Source organism: Mytilus californianus, unplaced genomic scaffold (genome assembly GCF_021869535.1).
Source record: "Mytilus californianus isolate M0D057914Y unplaced genomic scaffold, xbMytCali1.0.p SCAF_6, whole genome shotgun sequence".
In the NCBI taxonomy this organism is placed as follows: Eukaryota; Metazoa; Mollusca; class Bivalvia; order Mytilida; family Mytilidae; genus Mytilus; species Mytilus californianus.
In genome coordinates, this window is record NW_026262712.1 from 31956088 (window position 1) to 31983860 (window position 27773).

General features: G+C 32.8%; 1 protein-coding gene across 2 annotated transcripts; it reads right to left on the reverse strand.

Moving 5' to 3' along the window:
• On the reverse strand, positions 1–25891 carry LOC127706836 (lysosomal aspartic protease-like). 2 transcript variants are annotated; one of them, XM_052211553.1, is made up of 9 exons: positions 25733–25890; positions 23362–23497; positions 22603–22726; positions 21221–21339; positions 13009–13208; positions 11686–11808; positions 9355–9502; positions 5775–5873; positions 1–349 (listed from the first exon to the last, which is right to left on the reverse strand). In XM_052211553.1, exons 1-9 carry the CDS (start codon positions 25792–25794, stop codon positions 179–181), a joined length of 1182 nt encoding a protein of 393 aa, XP_052067513.1. In that variant the 5' UTR covers positions 25795–25890; the 3' UTR covers positions 1–178. The 2 variants fall into 2 exon arrangements, with proteins under 2 accessions (XP_052067513.1, XP_052067512.1); XM_052211552.1 differs by lacking the exon at positions 1–349 and adding an exon at positions 1434–3103 and having other exon boundaries at positions 25733–25891.
• Positions 25892–27773: the final 1882 nt, after the last annotated feature.

The window sequence follows — 27773 nt, forward strand, 5'->3', positions numbered from 1 at the left end:
TTTTAACAAAAATACACAAATCATTTATTCAAAATTCTCCAAAACAAAGCACTTTAACAATCTTTTTTTTTGCACTTTTGTATATAATAATTGAATAAAAACATAATCGGTGAGTCTTTGAGCATTTTCGTCCATTGGAATCTTCCTTTAACTTCTCAACATTCCATAATTATATTCTTCACTGTGGGTTGACAGTTTGTGCAAAACCTACTCTGTTGTTTCCAAGATCAAATTCTGTGTAGAATGGTCCAATAAAAACATCTCCAAGAATCCATAATGGACCAAGAGGGGCAGGTACATTTATTCCAGCGAATCCACTTAGACAAATTGTTTGACCTTGTTGACTGACCTGTATTAGAATAAGCAGGATTTGCACAAGAAAAAGCTAATACAACAGTTAGTTCATGCTCCAGTTGAAATTTGTTAATACCAGTACTGATTTTGAATGTACATGAATAAAGAGGAGTGTCTGGGTATATGTTATTGAAACATTAACCCAACAACACACTTTGCTTCATTAATTTTTGATAATACTATTGAGTTCTATGAAACTCAGAATGTAAATCTTTGATGTAAACAAAAGTTTGAATAAAATCTATGTCATATCAAATTTGATTCATTTAAATTTTTAATTCAATTATGCTTACCATAACCAATACATTCGTGAAATTGTTAACATTGTAATTTTTCCTGATTGCTCTCTAAAATTTGTGTTTTTGTAGAAAGAAATATATTTAGTGTTTTTGTATCATCTGTACATGTGCTGTCAATCAGAAAGCACAATTTTGATTCAAGGCAAATAACAAATTTCAACTGTGTTTATAATCATGTTAAACAAAAACCATGCCATGCACCAATCAAAATAATTCCAGACTGAAAAAGAAAATATAAGACTAAACAGAGGTATGTGCTTGTTCTGTTTAGTTGGTGGAATTCAGCTTTTAGTCAATCTCCAAGGTAAGTTGAGGCAATAAGGATGTTTATAGCTATGTACAAGTATGTATATGAAAAATATGTGAAAATATAAAAGATCATATTAACCATGAAAACTATGTGAAAAAAATATTAACCATGAGAACTATGTGCAATATATTAACCATGAAAGCTAAGTGAAATAAAAAGTATTCACCAAATTATGAACATGATCCCAAATGATGTGTGAAGCTTGAATTGGGGGATATCAAGGGCCATAATTTGTAAAACAGGAATAATTAGGTAGAATTTCCATCCAAATTTTGAAAGAAAAAGGTATTAGTTTCAGATTGTAAAATTAAATGGAATGCTAATATAATTGAATGTAAACAAAGGTACAATTTACCAATTTTCAAGTTATTTAAAATTAGTGGAAAACCTGTTTTGATGTTCCTTTGGAATTTTTTTCCCCCAAATAAGGATGGATCAAAACCCAGCCCCTTCATTTTAATTTTTGTTAGAGCTCGGTCAACTTATTTTTATGAAACTGCATACTTATGCATTGCATAGATATTTATGTAAAAATCCATAAACAATAATATATATATATTAAAGTATCACAAATATACAAACATGAAATATAAAAAGGGAAAACAACAGACATTTTCATCATTTACGAATGAGATCACATCAAATATCATTTTTACAGATCTACCACAAATGTATTATGCAAAGTTGAATATTTCAGCAGAAATTATCCACTTGTTATTAAAATTAGTGAAATTCTCCAATACCCTTTTAAGTAAAAAAAAACGCATTCATAAATATTGTGAAAATACAAACATGTATAAATATTCATAATTTTCTAAAGTCCAATAAAACCTAGCAATATTATAAACATAAACAAAGAAATATTAATTCCACTGTGTTTTTCTGTGCTCATTTTATCACTATGAATAAAACAAGATCAACATACCGTTTTCAATTACTTTTATATATTTTTTCAAAAATTATCAACATATTCAGTACTTTCACAATATTTATAAATATTAGAACTGAAAATTGCAAAAATGTGTAGGCAGACAGTGAGCATCTATTGACTGTGTTTGAAATGATTGTTTAACAATCGGTCAGATAGCTAAGTAGGGGCTAGTCGCAACATACAATTTGCAAGCATTTTTTAGTATTTATAAATTCTGTTAATGAGTTAGTAACAATGACGAAACAAAAAAAGCCAGCCAGCCTGGATCTTTTATGTCTACATTTACGTCCAGATTACAACTAAATTATAAAACATATATATATGTAGATATGTTGCTAATCTAACATCTCTTTCAAACACTGTGTGCTTATAATAAATATACTGATTTTTATTTTTTTTTTCATTGAAATTTTTATTATTTTCAAATCTTTTTCGGTTAAAATATTTTAATATGATCAAAAGTATAACATGAACAAGATTTCTGACAACATACAGCTAGGAGACAATAATCAGCAAATTCATTATAAACTGTTAGTAAAAGGGTTGTGTAGGTTTCTGAAATTTGCATCAAATATACATATGACATTTTAGTTTTCTCTTTCTTTTTTAACTCTAATGTAAAAAAAATACTGACATACAAATTAACTCAGTTCCAAGTATGATTCTAAACATTTATCAATTTCAGATAAATTATTGAATTTTATATAATTTTTCCAAATGTAGTTTTGATTGATTGTTTAATAGTATTGGCACAAGACCATCATTCATTGTTATATAATTATAAAATCTAAAAAGTTGTATCCTTTTCATTTTTTAAGTGCCTTAAACCAAACCCAAAATAAAATATTGCTTCATTAAATGACAGCTTTACAGTTCAATCTGATGTAACTCACTATTTAAGAAACTAATGAATTCTTGTTAAAAAAGTAAATTCAGTTTACCATGGTTTTGAACAGATTTGGTTTCAACCACATGTATTTCAATCATCACTTATGCAGATGCACATTAGGTCAAGTACATTCAATGCAAATTCCATTGTCGACCAGGTTGGACGGTTTGTGCAAACCCTACTCTATTATTTCCAAGATCAAATTCAGTATAGAAGGGACCAATAAAAACATCCCCTAAAATCCAAAGGGGTCCTAAGGGGGAAGGGACATTAAGTCCTATAAATCCACTGAGACAAATTTTTGCCCCAGCCTGCGATACCTGAAATACAAAGCAAATTAACATATTAAATATTCATGTACTAAACACCTAGAAAGCAGAAATATCTGAACTTGTTTCTTTTTTTCTCGCCAAAATTCAAATCAGTCCAAGCTTTAGGTCAATTTAGGATATGGAGTTATGTGAACTGGAAAATTATATAGACCAACTGTTTACATAGTTTGAAATCTGTCATTGAGAAGATCAAGATAACAGACAGTTTGACATTTGTGAGAGGGTTCCTGCAGTATTGCAAAAAAATTATTACATAAAAAAGGCAGTCCATAAAAATGTACTTGCTCCCTTTCTAAACAGAAAATCTGCTTCCAGAACCGCCAATGTTTCATTTAAAAATTGTTACCAATCATGTTAAGATTTTTATAATTAACGATTGAAGATCAAACCAATCATTGGAGTTGAAATAGGAACAAACCTTCCATCATGACTTATATTTTTAAGATGGTTATGCATAATGATTGAAAATCGCATGATTTGATTGAGCTGAGAAAGCAACAAATCTTCAGTCATGACTTATATCTTTAAGATTGTTATACATAACGATTGAAAGTCATATGAATCATTATAATTGAGATAGCAACAAACTTTCAGTCATGACTTTTATACATAAGGAATAAAGGCCACATGAATCTTTGTAGTTTAGAATGCATTGAGACTCCAGTTATGACTGATATAGGGATGATCACTTGATGATATAAGTAAGTTCTTTATAATCTGACTTAGATATACATAAAAGCTACATTTCGAAGTAGGCTAGAAATTTCAACAGACTTCAGTAGATACATTTAGATGACTTAACATGCATAGTTTATAAATTTTATAGAAAAAGAATATCAGCTATTGTGTCATATAAAGTTTAAAAAAAAACTAATTTATAAATTTTGAAGAAAAAGATAAACTGTTGTGTCATATGAACACTTTAAAAATCTGGTTTATAAATTTTGAAGAAAAAAATACAAACTATCGCGTAATAAGAAAGTTTTTAAAAATATGGTTTATCAATTCAGCAGAAGAGGAATATGAACTATTATGTCATATACTTGTTTGCATAAGTGTTTTATAAGTTTGTACTTCCCATGAGCAGGTCATATTATTGTTTTGTCATGTTCAAATTATCATATGGATTTATAATCATATCTTTGGGTACTACTAATTTATGCAATTATTCAGATCAATAGATATAAGAAGATGTGGTATGAGCGCCAATGAGACAACTCTCCATCCAAGTCACAATGTGTAAAAGGAAACCATTATAGGTCAAAGTACATTCTTTAACACTGAGCCTTGGCTCACACCGAACAGCAAGCTATAAAGGGCCCCAAAAATAACTAGTGTAAAACCATTCAAACGGGAAAACCAACGGCCTAATCTATATAAAAAACGAGAAACACTAATGAACCACATCAACAAACGCTTTAATAAATTTAATCCAAACCTTCACAGATGGAAACCCAAATAGTCAGTTTAAATAAATTTTTTAAGATTTTTTTAGCAATGACTGTTAGTTATTCTTATAATCCTACACTTTTGCAACTTAAGTCATAGACGAGTTATCTCCCATTTTCTGTTTCACAAGAGCGATATTGACTGTTAAGTATAAATAACTGTATTTAAAATTCATAATGAACTGAAGAATTTAAAGAGAAATTTTAGTTTACAATATTAGACTACAGAGTTTTAAAGATATGACACAATAGCAATTCTAAGCAAGGTTTACTTAGGACGCTTTACAGATGGCGCAAACCCGACTCTATTCCTGCCGAGATCAAATTCTGTATAGTAAACACCAATAAAAATATCCCCTATAATCCAAAGGGGACCTTTTGGGGGAGGAACATTAAGTGGCGTAAATCCGCTGATACAAATGGTAACCCCAAACTTTGATAGCTGAAATGCAAAACAATAAGTATCATATTAGATTTTCAGTTAGGGCAAAAAAAACTTTTTGTCTTAACCCTGTATGTATAGGCAAGCTTAGGTAATATGACTTGTGGGTAAGCATTGTAGTGAGCACGGGAAAGCAAGTGTCATTTAGTGCTATTTAAACATTTTTATGATGTGCAGGAAGGTACTGTACACTTAAAATGAAATAAAAAGAATCTAAATGAAATTAATCCTGCATTGTATGCTCTGTTTTTTTAATAACAATGCATAATTCAAACGTTTTAACTTCTATCCATTTAATATTACATCATGGAGTTTCGGTATCAATCTAATCGGCACCTGTGCTCAACCACAAACATCCAGAACCATAAAATCCCATGATGCAACACCATATCAATTTGGTCAATTACAACTTACTGTAGATTCTTTATTAATTTTGTGGGTACCAATATTTGTTGATTAAGGAAATATTGTATTTTTGTGAATAATTGATTTAGTGGTTTTCCCAAAGACTGCATACAAGCCTATAGAAAATTGGTACTTAGTTGACATTAAATATTTAATTTTGTGGTCCACTTAAAATCCACAAAATCCACAAAAATTGGTACCCCCACCAACAATAATAAATCCAAAGTAACTATAATCCCTCACAAATAATATTGAGAATATCTTTTTTATGGGAAATTGTGCTTATACCCAATAGAAAATTCCATGCTCAATACTCCAGGCCATAATTTTAATTCACATAGAATATTGGATGTAATATTGTTACCTGAAGAATGTATTCCTTTCCTGTTAGGGTGAAGGTGGTTCCTCCCAATACAAAGCTTATTGGTGGTAGGCTGTCAATTTTGCTGCAGTCAACTACATACTAAAATTTAACAAAAATTAAAATTAAAATCAATTTCACACACTATTTAAGGGTGGTGCTCTTCCATCCTTACATAATCAGCGCAAACCTGTGATGTTGATTTTAAAGCAAAAAGTCTCTTACCCTGTAAAGGATCAAATTCAAAATCTAACTCAAATTGGAGCTATTTTTAACAGAACTTCAAACTGTATAAAAGTTTACAAAGATTGGTCTTGGAAAGCTTAATGTACTTGTTGTACATTTTTGACAATATAACATATTAATTGTTTCATGCTCAAAGTGCTGTAAATATCTATAAACATGACTAGTCAAAATTGTAAATACATGTATTAATAAATGTGGATAGTGTCCACATGTGGACACAGATGATGCCCCTGTTTGCATATCATATAGTTATAAAGGGACATAACTGAAGAACGGTAAAAGTGACGCTACCCAAATTTGAACTTGATCTGAGTTTTGTGGTAATAAGCATTGTGTGCAAGTCTCTTAACCATAGGTTGAGGCTAACTTAAGTAGAGAACAGAAACTAAAAATTCAGCAATTTTTCTATTTGTAAACGTGCATAACTCTAGAACGGTTGTGTATAAGTTTTATAACATTTGGTTGAGACAAACTAAAGTGAAAGAACGGAAACGAAAAATTCAGCAATTTTTATGTTTATAAAGGGACATAGCTCAAGAATGGTAAAAGTGTCACCACCAAATTTTTGTACTTAATCTGTATTATGTAGTAATAAGTTTCATAACATTTGGTTGAGACAAACTAAAGTTAGAAAACAGAAACAAAAAATTTGTACTTGATCTTAGTTTTGTGGTAATGAATATTGTGTATAGGTTTCATAATGTTTGTGTGGGGCAAACTTAAGTTACAGAATGGAAACTAAAAAATTTGCAATCTTTCAATTTATAAAGGGGCATAACTCAAGAATGGTTAAAGTGACACTACCCAAATTCAACTTGATCTGTGTTTTATCAGTGGAAGTTAAACATTGCATTGTATAAAGCATTGATTGTAGTTGATTCAACTATAATCATGAACAAAGGAAGATAACTCCAATTTTAATAAAATGCTCCGCTGGGCGCAGCTTGATACGACCGCAGAGGTCGAACCCTGAACAGTTGGGGCAAGTATGGACACAACATTCAAGCTTGATACAGCACTGAATTTGGATTGCGATTAAATATTTGACACAGCATAGGTTTCTGACACAGAATGCATGTGGTCTAAGAACTTAAAAAATTTTAATTTACCTATTCAAACCATATCATTATTATTTGCTTTTATATATAAATCAAAAATAACCAATTTAAAATGGAAAATTTTAAGAAAAAAAAAAGGAAAAAAAAATCCCTCCCCGAAATTTTTTGAACCCGCTTATGATTCATCACCCCCAAACTCAATCCCAGCCTTCCATATGTGGTATGGTACCTTGCAGTACAATTTCAGAGAGATCCTTACACTTGAACACAAGTTATTGTCTGGAAACTAGAAAAATGCTTGTTTTTTGGCCCCTTTTTGGCCCCAAATTCCTAAACATTTAGGGCAATTACCCCCAAACTCAAACCCAGCTTTCCCTTTGTGATATGGAACCTTGTAGTACAATTTCATAAAGACCTATACACTTACACACAAGGTATTGTCCTGAAACTAGAAAAATGCTTGTTTTTCCCCCTTTTTGGCCCCTAATTCCTAAAATTTTGGGGCAATTACCCCCCAAATCAATCCCAGCCTTCCCTTTGTGGTATGGTACCTTGCAGTACAATTTCAGAGAGATCCATACACTTGAACACAAGTTATTGTCTGGAAACTAGTAAAATGCTTATTTTTGGCCCCTTATTCCTAAACGTTTTGGGCAATTACCCCCAAACTCAATTCCAGCTTTCCCTTTGTTGATATGGAACCTTGTAGTACAATTTCAGAAAGATCCATACACTTACACACAAGTTATTATCATGAAACTAGAAAAATGCTTGTTTTTTGCCCCTTTTTTTGCCCCTAATTCCTAAAATTTTGAGGCAATTACCCCCAAAATGAATTCCAGCATTCCCTTTGTGATATGGAACCTTGTGGTACAATGTCAGAGAGATCCATACACTAACACACAAGTTATGTCTGGAAGTTACAAAAATGCTTATTTTTGGCCCCCAATTCCTTAACTGTTGGTACCATAACCCCCAAAATCAATCCCAACCTTCCTTTTGTGGTATTGAACCTTATGGTAAAATTTCATAGAGCTCCATTCACTTAAACTAAAGTTAGAGTGCGAAAACCAATGTGTCTTAGGACGACGAGGCCGCCGGACGACACCAACGTCATACCAATATACAACCGCAAAATTTGTTTGCGGTCGTATAAAAATTACTTTGATATTTAGAAGAAAATAAAAATTTTGCAATTTTTCCATTTATAAAGGGACATAACTCTAGAACAGTTAAAGTGACGCCACCAAAATTCAAACTTGATCTGTGTTTTGTGGTAATAAGCATTGTGTATAAGTTTCATAACATTTGGTTGAGGCAAACTTAAGTTAGAGAACGGAAACTAAAAATTTAGCAATTTTTCCATTTATAAAGGGGAATAACTCTAAAACAGTTAAAGTAATGCCACCAAAATTCAAACTTGATCTGTGTTTTGTGGTAATAAGCATTGTGTATAAGTTTCATAACATTTGGTTGAGGCAAACTCAAGTTAGAGAAGGGAAACCAATTTTGGGACGTACGGACGGATGTTCGTACATACAGACGGACAAGGGTAAAACTTAATGCCCCCCGCCGTAAATTTGTTTTTGATTGATTTGTGTTAAACTTTCAGCATTATAAGCTTAAGTTATTTCATGGCAGTCAGTTTTTATTGGTGGAGGAAGCTGAAGTTTTATTGGTGGAGGAAACTGAAATGCCTAGAAACTACAGACCTTCGGTATGAAAAATAACAATCCAATTAAGATTTGAGTCAAACACACCTGCCATGTGCAGGATTCCAACTAATAACCTCCAGAGTTGAAAGGCTAGTGGGCTTTGCTCATTGTTGAAGACGGTACCGTGACCTATAGTTGTTAATTTCTGTGTCATTTGGTCTCTAGTGGAGAGTTGTCTCATTGGCAATCATACCACATCTTCTTATTTTTATAGTGATAAAGTAATTGGACTACTGTAAATTCAGAAATTATTGCGATGTTTTAATTATTGCGAAAAATGTGACAGGGTTATAATCGCAATAGTTTAAACTCGCATTTTGAAATTTTTTATATGAATTAAACAGGATTTTTCTCAATATCGCAAAAATTAAAATCGCAGATTAGTCTAAAATGACAAAATCGCAATAATAAATGCATGCAATAATTTCTGAATTTACAGTACTTAGACCACTCTGCCATCAAGGCCCTTGTGTATCAACAAGAAGTTTGTCTTCATTTAACCTAACATTGTAAAAAGTAAAAAGCAAATAAAAAATTGTTACACTACAGACAATAGTCTCATACCTCTCCCTGTGCCAATGGTTTAGCACCAATCATTTCATTCAGTTTTGTGACCTCATCAGTTGGTCCAGCTAAGAGTGAGGTACCTGTATCAGCAATAGCCTTACATCCTCCTGAGCAGAATTTTGAGGGTTTTCCATTCATCATGATTCTAAAGAGAGAAAAGCATCAAAATGTTGAATATGACACTGCTGTAGCATCAGGTATCGTAATCTGAAATTTGACCTCTGACAGCCTGTTTTAAGACTTGCTAGGGCCTAGGCCGTTTGTAGGGAATTTTTGTTTGTTAGTACTACAGGGGATTAGTACTTGCATAAAAAATACGTATTTGTCAAGAAAAATAAATAAGTAATCAAATGATGTATGATTCATCTACTTGAAAATGAATCTGCATTTGTATAGATTTTGAGACAGAAACTTGCAGCTCAAATTCTTAGTCAGTGATTTCCAATTTTTTTATATGGACGGAGCTCTAATGTACCACTGCCCCATCAAGTCCTAAAAAAGGATGTCAGACGTCAGAGTAATCACTGGCTAAAAATATCTATGCTATGGTAATGCATACCAATATTTAATAAAGTTTGTAGGGAATTTTTGTTTGTTAGTACTACAGGGGATTAGTACTTGCATAAAAAATACGTATTTGTCAAGAAAAATAAATAAGTAATCAAATGATGTATGATTCATCTACTTGAAAATGAATCTGCATTTGTATAGATTTTGAGACAGAAACTTGCAGCTCAAATTCTTAGTCAGTGATTTCCAATTTTTTTATATGGACGGAGCTCTAATGTCCCACTGCCCCATCAAGTCCTAAAAAAGGATGTCAGACGTCAGAGTAATCACTGGCTAAAAATATCTATGCTATGGTAATGCATACCAATATTTAATAAAGTTTGTAGGGAATTTTTGTTTGTTAGTACTACAGGGGATTAGTACTTGCATAAAAAATACGTATTTGTCAAGAAAAATAAATAAGTAATCAAATGATGTATGATTCATCTACTCGAAAATGAATCTGCATTTGTATAGATTTTGAGACAGAAACTTGCAGCTCAAATTCTTAGTCAGTGATTTCCAATTTTTTTATATGGACGGAGCTCTAATGTCCCACTGCCCCATCAAGTCCTAAAAAAGGATGTCAGACGTCAGAGTAATCACTGGCTAAAAATATCTATGCTATGGTAATGCATACCAATATTTAATAAAGTTGTTACAATTTATGAAAATAAATCATTTTTTTATCAACAATAACAATTCCAAGTTTCAGATTCTTGAGCATTATAAGATAGTTTAATTCATACTTTCAGATTCCAAATGAATATGGGTAGTTTCATTGTGAACATGTCAAAATGATAATACAGTAATTAGTAGAATATCCCTTATAAAATTAGATGTAGTATATCATAATCTTATTACAAATCACTACAAGTTATTGGATGATTTTGATTCTGCACCAACAAATAAATTCTATGTCTTTACTCATTTTCATATTTCCCAGAAAGTCCTTTTTTAATAAAAACAATAGAACAATGGATAACTCTTTCATGTCTTTAGTAGATGATAAACATTTGGTATATGAACTATTTTCAAGTCTAATCAAGGCTGACTGTAAAAGTTTAATCAAATATATGATCTAATGTGTCCTATCAAAATTACAAGTTAATTTTGTAGACTGTAAAACAAACATTTGATTAGATAATAATTTTACAGAATGAAAAGTAAACAATTAGATTTGATTAGAAAATTGTATCAGTGACCTTGAACTTTGTGATAACAATATCAATCATACTACTTCCCACTGATAAAGCCATCTTTATTTGGTATCTTATCAGACATAACCTATAGCTTGGTTTCAAATGACAAACGTAATGATAACCCATTAGAAATCCATTTTACTGCACTTTAGCTTTTGCCCTTGACAAAATTTTGTCAAGGGCAAAAGCTAAAGTGCAGTAAAATGGATTTCTAATGGGTTATCAAGTTATTCATCTTGATTTGTATTAAGACCAAATAAGTTATCTGACTTTATAGCTAAACTGTAAAAATAAGGAGATTTGGTATGATTGCCAATGATACAACTATCCACCTAAGTTCAAATGAAGTGGATGCAAGCAATTATAGGCCACCGTAGGCCTTCAACAATGAGAAAAAACCCATACCCTATAGTCGGCTTTAAAAGGCCCATGTGAAACAATTCAAACAAGAAAAATAACACCTCACTTTAAATCAAAACAATTTACGAAAAAACAAATATAAAAGACATGAACCATAAACTTCTTTAAATTTAAAAATTATCCTTTTTCAACTACATTATCAATATCAATAGATTACCCGTCCATTTTGAATTCCCAGTATGCCTGTGTGGTGACTGGAACATATGTGAAGTTTCCTTTGTACAACTGTGGGTCACTGCCTCCTAGGAGCAGCTCTCCACCTTCCTTTGCAGTGGGATCTCTGAAAAAATATATCATGAGTTTATAGTGGACTGCAGATACTGATTGATATTTCCAGTACCATTTATAAGAGTGTTTCACCTATAAAATCTACTTAAAAACTTTTTATTTTGGAAAACACAGTTATATATCTGGTTACAGAAACAGTTCTACAGACCAACTGCTGCATAATGTTGGTGTTCTGATTATGATACTGCTTTTTTTCTTCTGATATGCCTTTATTTCAGTTCTCAATATAAGTTTTTTACCTATCCAAAGCAAAATTGATATATTGATTGTTGGTGTTTAAAACCACTTTCAGCACTATTGGCTATTTTGTGGCAGTCAGTTATTATTGGTTGAGGAAGCGTGAGTGCCCGTAGAGAACCATGACCTTTGGAAGGTATACTGGCATTCCAAGTCAATATCAGTCGAAAGATATTGCCATGTCCAGGGTTTGAAACTTACAACCTCAGTGTTGAGGGCTAGGGATTGCTGTAGATTAACTACTTAGACCACTCGGCCACCAAGGCCCTCCAAAGCAACATATATGACTTTTAGATTCATGCTTTCTACTTGATTGAAAAAAATAAGAAGATGTAGTATGATTGCCAATGAGACAACTAATTAATAGAGACCAAAGGATTGAATTTATTACTTGAATGTAAAATTGTAAACTATTCTGAGTTTCAAGTACATGTAATCATATATACTTTCAACTGTAGTAAATGTAAAGTTAGTAGCATATATGATAATACCTGTGAATTCAATGGAAATTTACACTTGTGTCAACTCCATTGTTATCTTGAAGATTTGTAAACTCCTAAAGGACTTGAATCTTCAATATCTTAATATGGTAAAACATTTCAGTGCTTCAATTCTAAAATGTCACTACTTACTTAAGGTGGTACATAACACTACAGGGAGATAACTCTGTAAAAATCAGCTGAATGTTTTAATCATGTTCTATTGTTGAGGAAATATTAAGCTTCTCAATGATCAAAATTAGTGTTTGTCAAACTGCTATATATTCAATGAAATTTTTCCGATAAAGTGTGTGGTTCAAGTTTTTTGAAAGTTTTATTTTTTTGTCAAAGGGTCAAAGTAAATATTTTGGCAAAATTTTATGAAAATTAAACAAGCCAAATAAATTTTAGTCAAGGTGTTTGGTACCACCTTAAACAACAAGAATTTGTTAAAACTGCGCAGAAGTATTTCATACCTGTCTAAGTAAAATGAAAAAATTGGTGCTGGCACCAAATTCTGTTTAACCATGTTATAGAAAACTGGTGTAACACCATCTACGGAAATTCTCTCATAGGCCATTCCTAAAATACCGTCAAATTTGGCTGCCACAAATGTAATTCCAGGCTGGGTAACTGCTTCAGCAAAAGTCTGACCTTTCACAGTGATGTTTCCAATCTATGAAGTAAAAATTAAAAGGTTTCACTTTAAATCTTATTAATGAAACAGTTGAAGAAAGCACAGCAACATTTTATATACCTCCCCCAAAATTCATTTCACTTAAAATTTAAACCACTTCATAAAGAATGGATAGAATATATTAGACCTCTTCCTTCTCATCTTTTAAAACAAAATTAATTAGGCTTAATTTAATAATACTGATAATGTCTAAAATGCAATTTTTCTTTTCCAATGAAACATCTTTAATTTTTAATAAATGAAGGGCAGTAGGCAGCCTTTCATCCCTAAACCTCAAGAGATACGAAAAGTTAAATCAATAATAGAATAGAGAATGGAAATGGGGAATGTGTCAAAGAGACAACAACCCGAACCAAAGAGCAGAAAACAGCTCAAGGCCACCAAATATGCATCATAATTAGAACTTTTAACAGATACTTGATATAATTCTGAATCCCTAATTCCTGTTAAAATAGAGTGTTTCCCCTTAATCTATTTTTTTTAACAAAAATAACTAGAGGCTCTCAAGAGCCTGTGTCGCTCACCTGACTCTACTTTGGTTTTAGAAATCATGTAAAGATAGATAAAAATCATAACAGATACCCAAATAATGATTGAGGCCAAATTTTGATTAATATTGGTCCCTTTATTTAATAAAATATCCTGGTGGCCATCTTGAACAGTAAATCAACAACAAAGTAGCAACACTTGGTCAGCACTTCATAAGGAACATTCATGCCATGTTTGGTTTCATTCCATTCAGTGGTACTCTAAAAGAAGACATTTGTATGTATTTCCCATAGGGTCCTATGTTAAACTAAGCCCCCCCCCCCCCCCCTAAGAGGCCATCTTGGATGATGGATCGACTGCAAAGTAACAACACTTGGTCAACATCTTATAAGGAACATTCATGCCATGTTTGGTTCCATTCCATTTATTGGTTCTCTAAAAGAAGACATTTTTATGTATTTCCCATAGGGTCCATGTAAAACTAAGTCCCCCGCTGGCGGCCATCTTGGATGATGGATCGGTTACAAAGTAACAACACTTGGTCAGCATCTCATAAGGAAGATTCATGCCATGTTTGGTTTCATTCCATTCAGTGGTTCTCTAAAAGAAGACATTTGTATGTATTTCCCATAGGTCCTTTGTTAAACTAAGTCCCCTGCTGTCGGCCATCTTGGATGATGGACTGACTGCAAAGTAACAACACTTGGTCAGCACCTCATAAGGAACATTCATGCCATGTTTGGTTTCATTCCATTCAGTGGTTCTCTAAAAGAAGACATTTGTATGTATTTCCCATAGGGTCCTATGTTAAACTAAGTCCCCCGCTGGCGGCCATCTTGGATGATGGATCAGCTACAAAGTAACAACACTTGGTCAGAACCTCATAAGGAACATTCATGCCATGTTTGGTTTCATTCCATTCAGTGGTTCTCTAAAAGAAGACATTTGTATGTATTTCCCATAGGGTCCTATGTTAAACCCCAAGAACATAGCTGTCAGTGTCCAAGTTTTATCACAAGTTACTTGCCATCTCCAGCTGATAGTGAAAGTGGGGTAATACAGTATCTGTCTTGTTAAAGGTTATTAATGGCAGTCATTTAGGTACAGCTACAAATGTTGAAGTGGAATGTTACCAAAACAAATGTGTGTAAAGTTTCAATAAAGACATTTCTACTGTAGAGCGTTTTACACATAATTATCTTTTGAAGTTATACTATGGGATAAACTCTCTGTATACCTGTGTAGATTGTAAGTCCATTCTTTGGATAAATAATTGATATTTTAAAGTTTAATGTCTATGCATCATTCTGTAAATTCAAATTTTTTCATGTTTTCACAGTAAATGTTTGAAAGTTTATCAAAATCGAAACCTGTTTCTTTGTTGTTGATTTTATTCAAATTTCATGGGAAAATAAGGAGAATCTCCCCCTGCATAACTTTGTCCTTAGACAGTTTTTTATTTGGTCTTCAATAATTTAGGTAATGGTTGATTAAATCATCATTTTGGCCTTGAGCATCATCACATGTTAGTGTGTTATGCATCTAAATTTGTATTTTTTATCTACATTTTCAGAGTTTACAGTATTGTGTGAAATCATCTTATTTTTTGTGTTTCATAAGTTTTTGCAATTAAAAATTTTGGGATCAATATTTTGTTTTTTCAATTAACAAAGAAGACAAAAATGCACACACAATAATTTAATTATACTAATAAATTATACATAAAGATATATCACAGTTTATTCATCATCATCTGAATCATCATATTCACTACCAATTGCATCATTTTGGTCTATTTGTACATTTTCAACGTCATCAGGCTCAATTTGGTCATTGCGGTCATGATATAACAGATTTACAAAGTTATTCCATAATTCATCTGTAAAAGTATATTGTTTTGGTGTCAAAACCCGATATCCAGATTGTCGACGTGCATGGTCATGTTGCACACGGTGTTGTACAGATGAAGCAGGTCTATCAACATGTTCATTCCAATCAAGTATTGATAGTCCCAACTTAATTTCATACATTAAATTATGATAATGTAACCTTTTATCCACATGTATAAGAATTGTATTATGATAACTCTCAATATAATGAGTGTCACGACAATGTGTATACTTTTCTGGATGCTTATAAATATAAAGGTTTTTAATACTGTTCCTTAGCAACAACTCTGCTGTTGGATCCCGAATAATGTCTCGTGATGGCACATAGTCATTATTTTTGCATCTAGATGTTTGATGACAGTTCCTATGATCTTGTTTGTAGTGGTCCACAATGGAATCAAGCAAGAGCACTAATTGAGCAGCATTGCCATTACAGTTCTTCATTGCCCAGTAAACATGGGTTTTAACACCAGCGGATTTGTCTCTTAGTTCCGGATGCCATGTCTTTCCGAAGTTTTTCCTTGTCCCCTTTGTAATTTTTGCCATATTCCTGCGCACCTCCTTTGCACCATGCCAAGTGTCATAGGAATCAATTACATCTGGTTGGTTTTGGCTCAGATATTTACTGACAGATGCATTTCTATCATGCGAATGAACTTTCACTTTTATCCTTTTCCTTTCGAAATCTTCGTATAGCTTTTCTGTTCCATAAGTTTCATGTTTCTGGGAACTCCTTTCCTGGTTCTTAGTAACGTGACTATATCCTACTACTTTATGAGTCAAGTTTCCCAGAGCTGTTACATCAGTGTGAAAACTGTTCTTTCTGCATGCATGTCTTGCATCTGTCATAATGTCAAGTTTATTATCACTGTAAGAATTTTTATTTTTTTCCTCTTTTAAAGCATCATCAATGCTCTTGTCCCGAAGCGATATCACCACCTGTCTGAATGTTGGAAACATTTTTTCACGGAATCGTTTCTGTGGAAGTCCAATGTTAGCAAAACTACTAAATCGTTCGTATTGGGCAGGAAACATCCCAGCACAGAGATAAGAATGAATCAACTTGTAATTCACTGTAAAGTCCTGCTTCAGTGCGGAGGAGGAATGCCAGAAAATCGGAAAAGATGTGGTTTTAACTGGTTTAACAACTAGTCTGGCAACGTGTCCAATTTTTGTCATTTCGGACGATTCAAGGGGACCATACCACTGTGATAGACGTACCAGTTCAAACAGTTTCTGTTTTGAGCAAACAAAAAGGTCTTGGTCATCCTGTCCACTATTATCAATTGGTTTTATTCTTTCTTCCAGCTTTGGAGTTGAACAGTTCTGATTGTAAAAGTCCATCAAAATGTTCAAAATGTCCACATTAGATTTTACTTTCATTTTCCTCTTTAGGCCTTCATATTTTTCATCAAATGCCAACTTTTGTGAATCATTGTCAAAATTGTAGTCAATGGATTTTCGAGGTTTTCTAACATATTTGTATGATTTTACTTCTCCATTTGAAAGTCTCTTTCTATTAAAATACTCCACATAATTTGTGATATTACTTAGTATATTCATATCGCTAGCTATCTTGGAACTTATTGTATACAGGAACAAAATACTATGTTTGATTTGAAATTGAAAGAATATAAGCGCATCAATGAGCAAACCAATCAAATTCAAAGTTTATAAATCACATGACTTTGAAAAATGATCTGGGCCAATCAGATTTGATTTCAAATTGAAAAATTAGGCGCAAAATTTAATAGACCAATCAAATTCAAACATATAATCACATGACTTAGATAAGGTCAAATGTAAAAGCAAAAATGGAAGAAAGTGCAAAAGCAAAGATGGAAAAAAGATGTGAAATGGTTTTGAAAGTAAATGAAGAGGAAAAGGATAAATTGATGATATTTTTGAAAGAGCACAATATGACATCATGTATTGTTGGTAAGTACCGTATTTTGCGGAAAATAAAACGCACCCCTAAATAAGGCGCACGGCCGTTTTTTGGGGGAAGAAGTGTTTTTTTCCTTACATAAAACGCACCTGAATATAAAGCGCACCCTAATGAAAACGTAGTATGCATTCTACTGACCTTAGAGTAATGAATGTTCACTCGTTTTTGTAACTCACTGCGTAACATGTTTCATTTCTATTTTCAGATTGTTGAGAAAGTTGAAAGGCATTTTGATTATATGTATTTGTTTCATATTAAAATAAAAAATGTTAATAAAATTATTATACTTTTTTTATTGTTTTAATGACGCCAGATTCATTAGTTGTTTTTGTCAACAATGGCCATGTGTTGACAGCGTTGGTGTCCATTGAACTTGTTGTTTTGATTAAAATTAGTTTGGTGTTGATTGCTCGTTAATTGTTTCAATTGGAATCAAGGATTTTAATCTTTCTTGAAAATGTATTCATTAAAGGTCACTCAAGCCATAAAACTGCCATTGTTTACCTTGATTATTATGTAATACCAGGTATACCTGTAGCCACATGTTAACTGGTCACGCATAAGTCAGGGGAAAACAAATTATCAAATTAAATTTGAAGAATTTTATTGTTGTCTATAAAATAAAAGTTTTAGTTTATTAGCTTCAAACATTTTTAAATTTAAACTTGGTTGAATACTACGAACAAAACCATTCAGTTTCTGCAAGTCATTGTCTATTTTTAACTGAAAGTGAGATGGGCCACGGAAAGGGGAATTCAAATAAGACGGCGATATATAAATGTCATAGCATATTAAATTATGAAAATTAATATTCTTTTCTTCATTTCATACATCCGATAATATGTAGCTACAATATTTCATGAAGATATTTCATTTTGAAACACAATAAAACGAAAAGCAGTTACTCCTCAATAGTATATCCTGTATGGTACCTCTTTTCAAACACGCTTATCTTTCTTTGTTTATGAAACACTTTAAAGGGTTCATTTCAGCACATGGTTATCACCATCGTCATTAAAAGAGACTTGAAATATTGGAAAGAAACACAATCACTTCCTTTACTATTCCTTTAGGAGATTTTATTTAAAAACACATTAAAACAACAAACCATTACATATTTATTGTAAATACACAATTAATATCCTGTATGGTACCTCTTTCAAACACAGTTATCTTTCTTTGTTTATGTAATGAACACTCATGGTTATCAACTTCGTAAGCCAACAATGAAATAAAGAACAAATGATAAAGTATATATATTTTTATTCATAACAAAATATGCCACATGAACAATTTATCAAGTCACTGCAAGCACTTGACAATCTGAAGGTCTCCATAAAAAAAATCCAGATATAATTTTTTTTTCACACTTGCCCTGAAACACTGAAAATATACGTACATAAAGCGCACCTGAGTATAACACGCAGGGACAATGACAGAGAAAAAAACCTGCGGCTTATTTAACGAATTTAACGGTATATTAATTTTTTTATTCATTTACTTTATAGATATTTCAATAAAACATTATTCTGTAAAGGTGAATATTTATTTAAATAAGATGTCATTTATCTTTTAAATTAGATTATGTTATTATATTGTATAATCATGTGACAAATATAAATGTAAAGAATGCATATCATAATGTTTATATGTATTTTATTATTTATGACTGCAATTTTATTTTAGAAAAGAAATCTTTAAAGAGAAAAAGGTCTAAAAAGGATGAAAGTGGAAGTACTTCTTCGAGCCAAAGAAACAATCAGGATGAAAGTAGTGACAGAGATGACAATGGTGACAATGGAGATCCAGATCCAGGCCATGGAGACCTTGAATTACGAGAAGGACAATGTCCTTATTGTTTCATCAACCCATGTGTTGCTACCTCAAACATTACAGCTCCATGGGTAGGAAATGGCCAACCACCCTCAAATGCAAACCCCCAGATACGAAAAGGGATATATAGAAGATTTTGGAAATGTATAAACAATATGTATGGGTGGTTACTTCCACAGTATTTGGATAAAAAGAAAAGAGTTGGTGGTGGTGAATGGGTTGTTATGCACCAGCGGGAAATTATGCCTGAGTGTGTTTTGGAACTTGTTAGAGAACTTTATCCTAATCCTGTTGGAATCCAATATATGGGGCATATGTGGGAATAACAGTAAACTGTGTTTAACTTGTGTAATTATAAATCGTCTAAAACTACAAAATATTGTGTTTTTATCAATGAAGTGAAATATGATGCTAATACATCTGTGTAGTGTAAGCTACAAGGTATTTGATTTTTAATGGCTGAAGTGCATCTGGAAACCTCATTATCACTGGTGATAATTCAATGATTTGTCATTCCTCCTGGTGGAAGTTCTTTGGGTTTAAACTAAGTCCCCTGCTGTCGGCCATCTTGGATGATGGACCGACTGCAAAGTAACAACACTTGGACAGCACCTCATAAGGAACATTCATGCCATGTTTGGTTTCATTCCATTCAGTGGTTCTCTAAAAGAAGACATTTGTATGTATTTCCCATAGGGTCCTATGTTAAACTAAGTACCCCGCTGGCGGCCATCTTGGATGATGGACCGACTGCAAAGTAACAACACTTGGTCAGCACCTCATAAGGAACATTCATGCCATGTTTGGTTCCATTCCATTCAGTGGTTCTCTAAAAGAAGACATTTTTATGTATTTCCCATAGGGTCCTATGTTAAACTAAGTCCCCCACTGGCGGCCATCTTGGATGATGGATTGGCTACAAAGTAACAACACTTGGTCAGAACCTCATAAGGAACATTCATGCCATGTTTGGTTTCATTCCATTCAGTGGTTCTCTAAAAGAAGACATTTGTATGTATTTCCCATAGGGTCCTATGTTAAACTAAGTTCCCCGATGGCGGCCATCTTGGATGATGGATCGGCTACAAAGTAACTACACTTGGTCAGCACCTCATAAGGAACATTCATGCCATGTTTGGTTTCATTCCATTCAGTGGTTCTCTAGAAGAAGTTCAAAATGTAAAAAGTTAACGCTGACGACGGACGCCAAGTGATGAGAAAAGCTCACTTGGCCCTTCGGGCCAGGTGAGCTAAAAATGTTAAGCTTGAAAATGCTTATTTCCTAAGAATTAAAAGGGGAAAATCCAGATTTGCCATAAAAGGACATTTCCTTGCCTAGCCCTACCCGTCATTTAGCATCCATTACCTTTTATCTTTTCATTTTTCCTAAATTTTCTTATGCACTTAGCTTTGCAAGAATGAATAGTTAGATGTCAGATAAGCAATGGCAAATTCCATAACTACAAGGGGAAACGTGAAAAAATAATAAGATAAAAAAAAACAAAATAGAAGGTGCACAAAGGCATAATGGCATACTATGATGATGATTCTGAGAAAGTTTCCATTAGTTCTGATACGAAGTTTAAGAACAGAAATGGATGCAGATATGACAAAGTCCATGTCATGCATAAGTTAACCCAAAAAATCCTTCTGATGATGAAATAATTAGGAAGTGCAAAAGTACATTACGTGAGTCAGATTCGATGAACGTTTCATAAATTTCTAACAAGCCGTTCATGAGCAGTAGAGGATACAAAAATGGGACAGAAGGAAGACAAAAATCTACTGGCAATGGAGCCTTAATTTGTTTGATTTTTCATATAGAGACTTACTGTTACTGAATCAGTGCTAAGGAAACCAGTCAAACTTCCTGTTCCATATCTAATAGAAAAAGCAGTTCCATTCTTCACATAAGTACTCGACTGTGTGCTGTCATATTTCTGGTGTAATACTGGAAAAGTAAATATAAAGTATGAATCTAATTAGACATGATATTAAAAATGTGACTTCAATGTATCTTTGTTCTTTGACTTATCGAACTTTAGGCTATAAATAATAACAGAAAAAGTCTCCTGTATATTTGAGTAATTTATACTTCTATTACTGTTTGAGGGGTACCAATTTTCATGAATTTCATACATTGTGTAGTTGCATCAAATCACAGAATTTCATACCAAACAAAATACATATTTTCTATCTGAATGTGTAAATTTCAAAACCATAAATTTGAAACCACACAGATTAACACCCAGGAAGAACAGTTCCTCCACATTATTTATTATATATTATAAGTCAAAACAGACAGGAGGATTGTATGCAGTGAAAACAAATCAAAACTTCATTCTGCAATACCATTTCTGAAACCAACCCCCTGATACTCTGGCAAATGGAGTACAATTTAGTCATTATGAGCAATTTATAATTAATGTGAGGGAAACTAAAAAGTAAGCAGTGACCATGGTGACCAATGCTAATTATCATCTGTCTTTGAAAGAATTTGGCAATATCTAAAATACTTAAAAAAAAACATTGATTAAACTACTGATGAACTTAGTCAAAATAATTATGACATCTTGTAAGGCTGTTTCTATTTTTTTGCTTTGATGCCTTCCTACAAGGCTTCACAACAACAAAATGAAAATAGCCTTACAAGACGTCACAATTATTTGGACTACTGGTAAACTAAGATCTGCAATTTTGATGTCGTTACACTGTGCTCAAGCATAGATCAATTTTATTCGTTCAGTGTATGTTTACTTGTTTTTGTTAATATGTCTTTTGATTGAGTTAAGCCATTTCAATTGATATTTTATAGTGTGTCTTTCTATGTTGTGATGTTACACTATTGTTTCAGGTTAGGGTGAAGGTTGGCACCTGTTAAAACTTTTAAACCCGCTGCATTTGTTTGCACCTGTCCTAAGTCAGGAACCTGTTGTTCAGTGGTTGTCGTTTGTTGATGTGGTTCATAAGTGTTTCTCGTTTTTTTATATAGATTAGACCGTTGGTTTTCCTGTTTGAATGGTTTTACATTAATCATTTTTGGGGCTCCGTGTTGAAGGCCTTACTTTGACCTATAATGGTTTACTTTTACAAATTGTGACTTGGATGGAGAGTTGTCTCATTGGCACTCATACCACATCTTCTTATGTCTAAGTATTTAGTAATTCCAATTAATGTATTTATTGCCTTAAGAAATTAAGTTCACCATACTTACGGCAAGCTATGTCAGTGATGTGACATTTCTTTGATGGTACCCACAAGTTAGATGATCCAGTATCAAAAACAACATTAAACGTCTGTGGAGGTGTTCCTATTGTGATTGGACCATAATATTGTGCCTGAAAAGAATAACATAATTGTAGGTTTTACTGTGCAAGTAGCTTGTAAACTGCCATTAGAATGGTCTCCCTTTCAACGATGGGCAACCCACTTCTTCTCCTGCCAACCCAAATTTTACCTTAATTTCTTTTAAAATATTAAATTCTAAAACTAAACTAATTTTTCAAATATATATATATATATAAATATAGTTTAGTAAGTTCAATTCTTATCATGAAAGAAAAGAAATGTCTGGTCAAATCTATAAATAGGCACAGGGGACATTCTAGAGGTTAGGAATGCCCTTTACCGTCAAACGGTCATTTTTGGCTACCGTTACTGTCAAATTGGTTAAAATTTTACCGTGATTCGTCAAAATATCCTTATCGTGATTCGTCAGAGGTCTCAAATAATTATCGTTACCGTTATTTTTGGAAAAAATTTAACGTGATTCGTCAAAATCAGTTGATTTTTTTATCGTCTAAAAGAAAGTGTACATTTTATCGTCATGCACCAAAAATTACTGTTAACCTCATTTGGCAAGAATTTTTACCCTTATTCGTCATGAAGGTGTCAATTTCCAACCTGGACAGGTCTACACAAGCTGCAGTGCAGAACAATGCCAATTTCTTCTTCAATAATAAAGACTACTCACATCCATATAGTCTACCAGGGGTTCAGGAGCGGGTCCTCTAATCTGATCTGAGCCATATCTCCATTCCAAAGCTTTTATTGATGTGCCAAATTCTGCTAAAGTTCTTCTCACTGTCTTAAACTTTTTCAGTTTGATTCTGAAAGATAAGAGTTTATGTAGGAAATGTATTTGTTTTGCCTATTGGCACTATCATCACATTCTTCATATAAGTTCCTGTCTCAACCCAGGAACCTGCAATCCATTTGTTGCTCTCTGACATAATTTGTTTTTCTTTCATTGTTGAAGGATAAATTAAGACATTGAGTTTCTTTTCTGAAATTTTTCACACATATTAATCCTTTTATAGATAAATACCATGATTAATTGGTATACAGTATAAGTTATGCTCATTGTTGAAGAACATACATGTATGTGTCACTATGGTGACATATAATTGTTCACATCATTGTCATTTGGTCATTAATATGGATAGTTATCTCATTGGCAATCATACCACATCTTCTTATCTTTTTACTGTAGCGTAACTACTAACTCTATATTTCCTTCAATCATGTCAATTATGATCTTGTGGACAATCTCCTTCAGTCCTTGTGAAACAAGAATGAATAAATGAACACGAGTTGTTTCCTCATCTAGTCATGCTGTCCACAATCAGCATGTTTTGAAAAGCAGTAAAATGTTTTGCAATGAAACTTGGAAACCCACTATATATATACAAATGTAGCATTGCATATCAGCATATTAAAGTCGGTGAATTTAATATAAATTAATGGACATGAAAATGAATGAGGTTTCCTACATTGTATATGGGATTTTGTGTTTTTCTCATTGTTGAAGGCCGTAGGGTTACCTATAATTGCTTATATCTTTCGTCATTTGAACTTGGTGCATAGTTGTCTTATAGGCAATCATATGGATTTGTAAAGTATTGAATCTCTTTATCATTAGCCTCAGAAGTCATAGTGTCTCATGTCTTAACACATTAGAGTTAACATTACTGCTAGGCAACCCTTAAAAAATTCTATGTTTGATGTTGCCTAGTACCCATGCCTTTTAGGGTTGGGTAGGTAGGTAGGGATTTTTTTTTTTTGGCAAAAAACATAGGTTACATGTTTTAGACAAGAAAACGATGTTAGACTGAGAGCCATACAAAAATCTTTCAAAAAAAAAATTGAACCAATTTGTGTCATAAAATCTTTTGGGTAGGCTGCTTTTTAGGTGGGTAGGTAGGCAACATCAAACAACCTAAATTTTATTTGGGCCCTATTGAACATGTTGAACCTGAGTATTGAATTCATCAAGTCATTATATTATCTGATACTGAAACAACCACAAAAACACACATACCAGTGGGTCATCATATTCCAAACATATATGTAGAGTTTTATTTTATTTTCATTTTTATACATTACGGACAATGATAGATAAGTCACAGTAAGCGTTTATTGTACAATGAATTCCTTCACATTGATTGTCTTATAATACAGGGATGGCAATTTTTTACACTATTTTGCTTGATCATATATATTATAATGATAAGACTGGAGTGGGCCACCAAAATAGTTTGGCTGGGCTACCACTTGTAAATTTCAATTTCCTGCTGTTAGTTCTAAATGTCATGTGCTTAGCGAAGCAGCAGCAAAGTATAAATACCAATTTTCAAGCCTTTAATATAAAAATAAGAAGATGTGGTACGATTGCCAATGAGACAATGCTTCATCAGAGACCAAATGACATAGAAGTTTACAACTTTAGGTCACCATATGGCCTTCAACATTGTGCAAAACCCATACCAAATAGTCAGCTATAAAAGACCCGAAATGACAAATGTAAAACAAGCTTAGACCAGGATCAGGATCGAACCAAAGACCTCCCTCACTTTAAGCAAACATGCAACCACGATATCAGTGGTGCTGTCTTGACCAAAAAACATTAATCTATAAAATTGGTGAAACTACTCAAGTGTAAACAGGAATTAGGGTGTAACGACTCACATTGCACATGGGGCGAAACCATTCAGATGAATGTTTTTAACTTACTTTATTTTATTACTGGTACAGTACCTCCTTAATAACGATGTTTATTCAGATCGATGTCTTGCTTAGTACAAAACGACCTTGATAGAAGAAAAAAACACCACTTACAAGGCCCCCTCCCCCTTTTTTTCTCAAGCGACTACTTCGTACTTGTCATTAGTTTCAATTATTATTCATCGAAAAAGATTTTATAAAGTATGACAAACTGTTTTATTTACAGTATTGGTAGAAAGACAGACAAGAAAATGTATATGCACTATGGCCTATGCAAGTCCCGTGACTAAGGGAGTTGTATTTGTAAAAAGTATGCATGCACGAAGTTTGTGACACCTTACCTCTGTAATGCACTGCAAACGCTTACAAGCAGGACGCACAAAAAAATATTTAATGCCTTCATGGTGAGATTCCAGTAAATGCAAAGAAAGATACCGGCTGACAAGGACTTTTATAAATCGAACCAAATCATGTGATAAAATGTTCACGTGATGCGTTATCTGAGTCATGTCCCTTGTCACGCTTCATAGATTGCAATACGGTCCTGTGATAAATAGTCTGTATGCCCATAAATGCTAAATTAAAACATACAAGTTTCAGCTTTCTAAAAACCTTTGGAGGGCTTCATTGTATCATAATTTTCGATAGGATGTGGTTTTGTAACTATGGGAAAAGTGTAATTTGTCTCATTTGTGCATATACTCATAAGTGTGGTACTACCGAAACCCGTCTTTAATAGATGCCATGCAGTGAGGGATCGTCGTATTATGGTATACCAGAGACATATAATACAAGAGATTCGCAACTCTAGTGGAGTCTATACAACAGCCAATGAAATGACTTGGCCACCGGAAAGCCGATTATACCGATGGATTTTTGGGTAAAATCCGCCATTGTTGTGAAAAAGGTCCTACGCCTAACGATTTTTATAATGGATAATGCCGATACTTTTCACAGCTAAAGCATGCAAGTATATTTAAAAATTACAAAAAACGAATTCTAATAATTTATATTGATAAAATGTGTTCTAATGATGAGATTAATCAAATACAAACAAAGTTAAAACTCGGCCCATTTTACTTCACCTATTGCCGTAGAAACCATTTGATCTCCCAATTTTTTTCTTTAAACTTGGAAATATGCTGATAAATATATAATTCTATGGGGCAATAATACTCCTAAATGTTGTTTCGTGAAAATAAGACTATTTTCGTAAAATTTGATCCCAAAGTGTTTTTTTTTCAAAATTATCAACATTTATACACAAAGCCAGCTATGCTAATTATTTCAATCTGTTTCGTCAAAACTAGAAATTTACAAATAAATATGTCATATTATGGGGATATATATTACTCCCAATTTCTTTTTTTTTTATTAAACTGGCTAAATATTGAAATTGTTCATGGACAAATTTCCTTAAATCAGTTCTTCATTTTTGTGCACTATGAAATTTATAGCCTGCATTTTGTTTGGCAATTTATTCATTTTTCATTCTGTTTATGGCAAAGTTGTTTATTTTCTCCTATTCTGAAGTCATTGTTTTTTTCTTCCTTTTAGGGTGGCGTGCCAAAGATGAACGAATGCAGTAAATTTACAAAAGGAGTAAAATTTTCCTAGTAAAGGAAACCTTCTGCTGGTCGTAATATTATGAATGAGCTTCATGCATCTGTTGTCGTTTCAGACTACGCTTCTCATTCAATCATGAACTTATTCATTTTTAAATTAAAATCGTATTTAAGGACATTTCAATGGTGACTGCAAAAGATATATATATATATATATTTGATAATAAAAAAATGTATTTACACCAAGGATTTGTATATGTATACACACTTACTTTTAAACTGCCATCTCTTTACCCCAGAATAAAAAAGACAAAAACCACTACAAATGATTTAAAGACAAAAACCACTACAAATGATTGTCTCGTGGAAAAAAGGTTATAAAAAACTTTTTAAATAGTGTCTTCCATGTTGCTTTGATGTATGACCTCGGCTCCCACTTCAATGTTGTGTTTTTTTATAGATTTTTTGTTGCTTCGAGGACACACATATCCATCTATGTATGCAGTATTGTCAATTGCTTTTGTTGGTGGGTCTCTCGCTTATGTCTTCGTCACTTTCACTATCAACAAAGAGTTCGTTATCAGTTTATTCAACTAGGAGAGTATCTAAGTAGTAAGATTGTCATCCCACGAAATAAAATCGGAATTTTCCATATTGCGTGCACATGAATGAAGCTTTATTCAAATGAGAAATTAAATGTAATTTTCTTAAATATTAATTCTCAATACACACTTCGAACATGAAGAAACCATAAATTTACCGACAATCAATTAAAAAACAACTCAATGCAAGCCTATGAAGAAACTGTCAAACAACT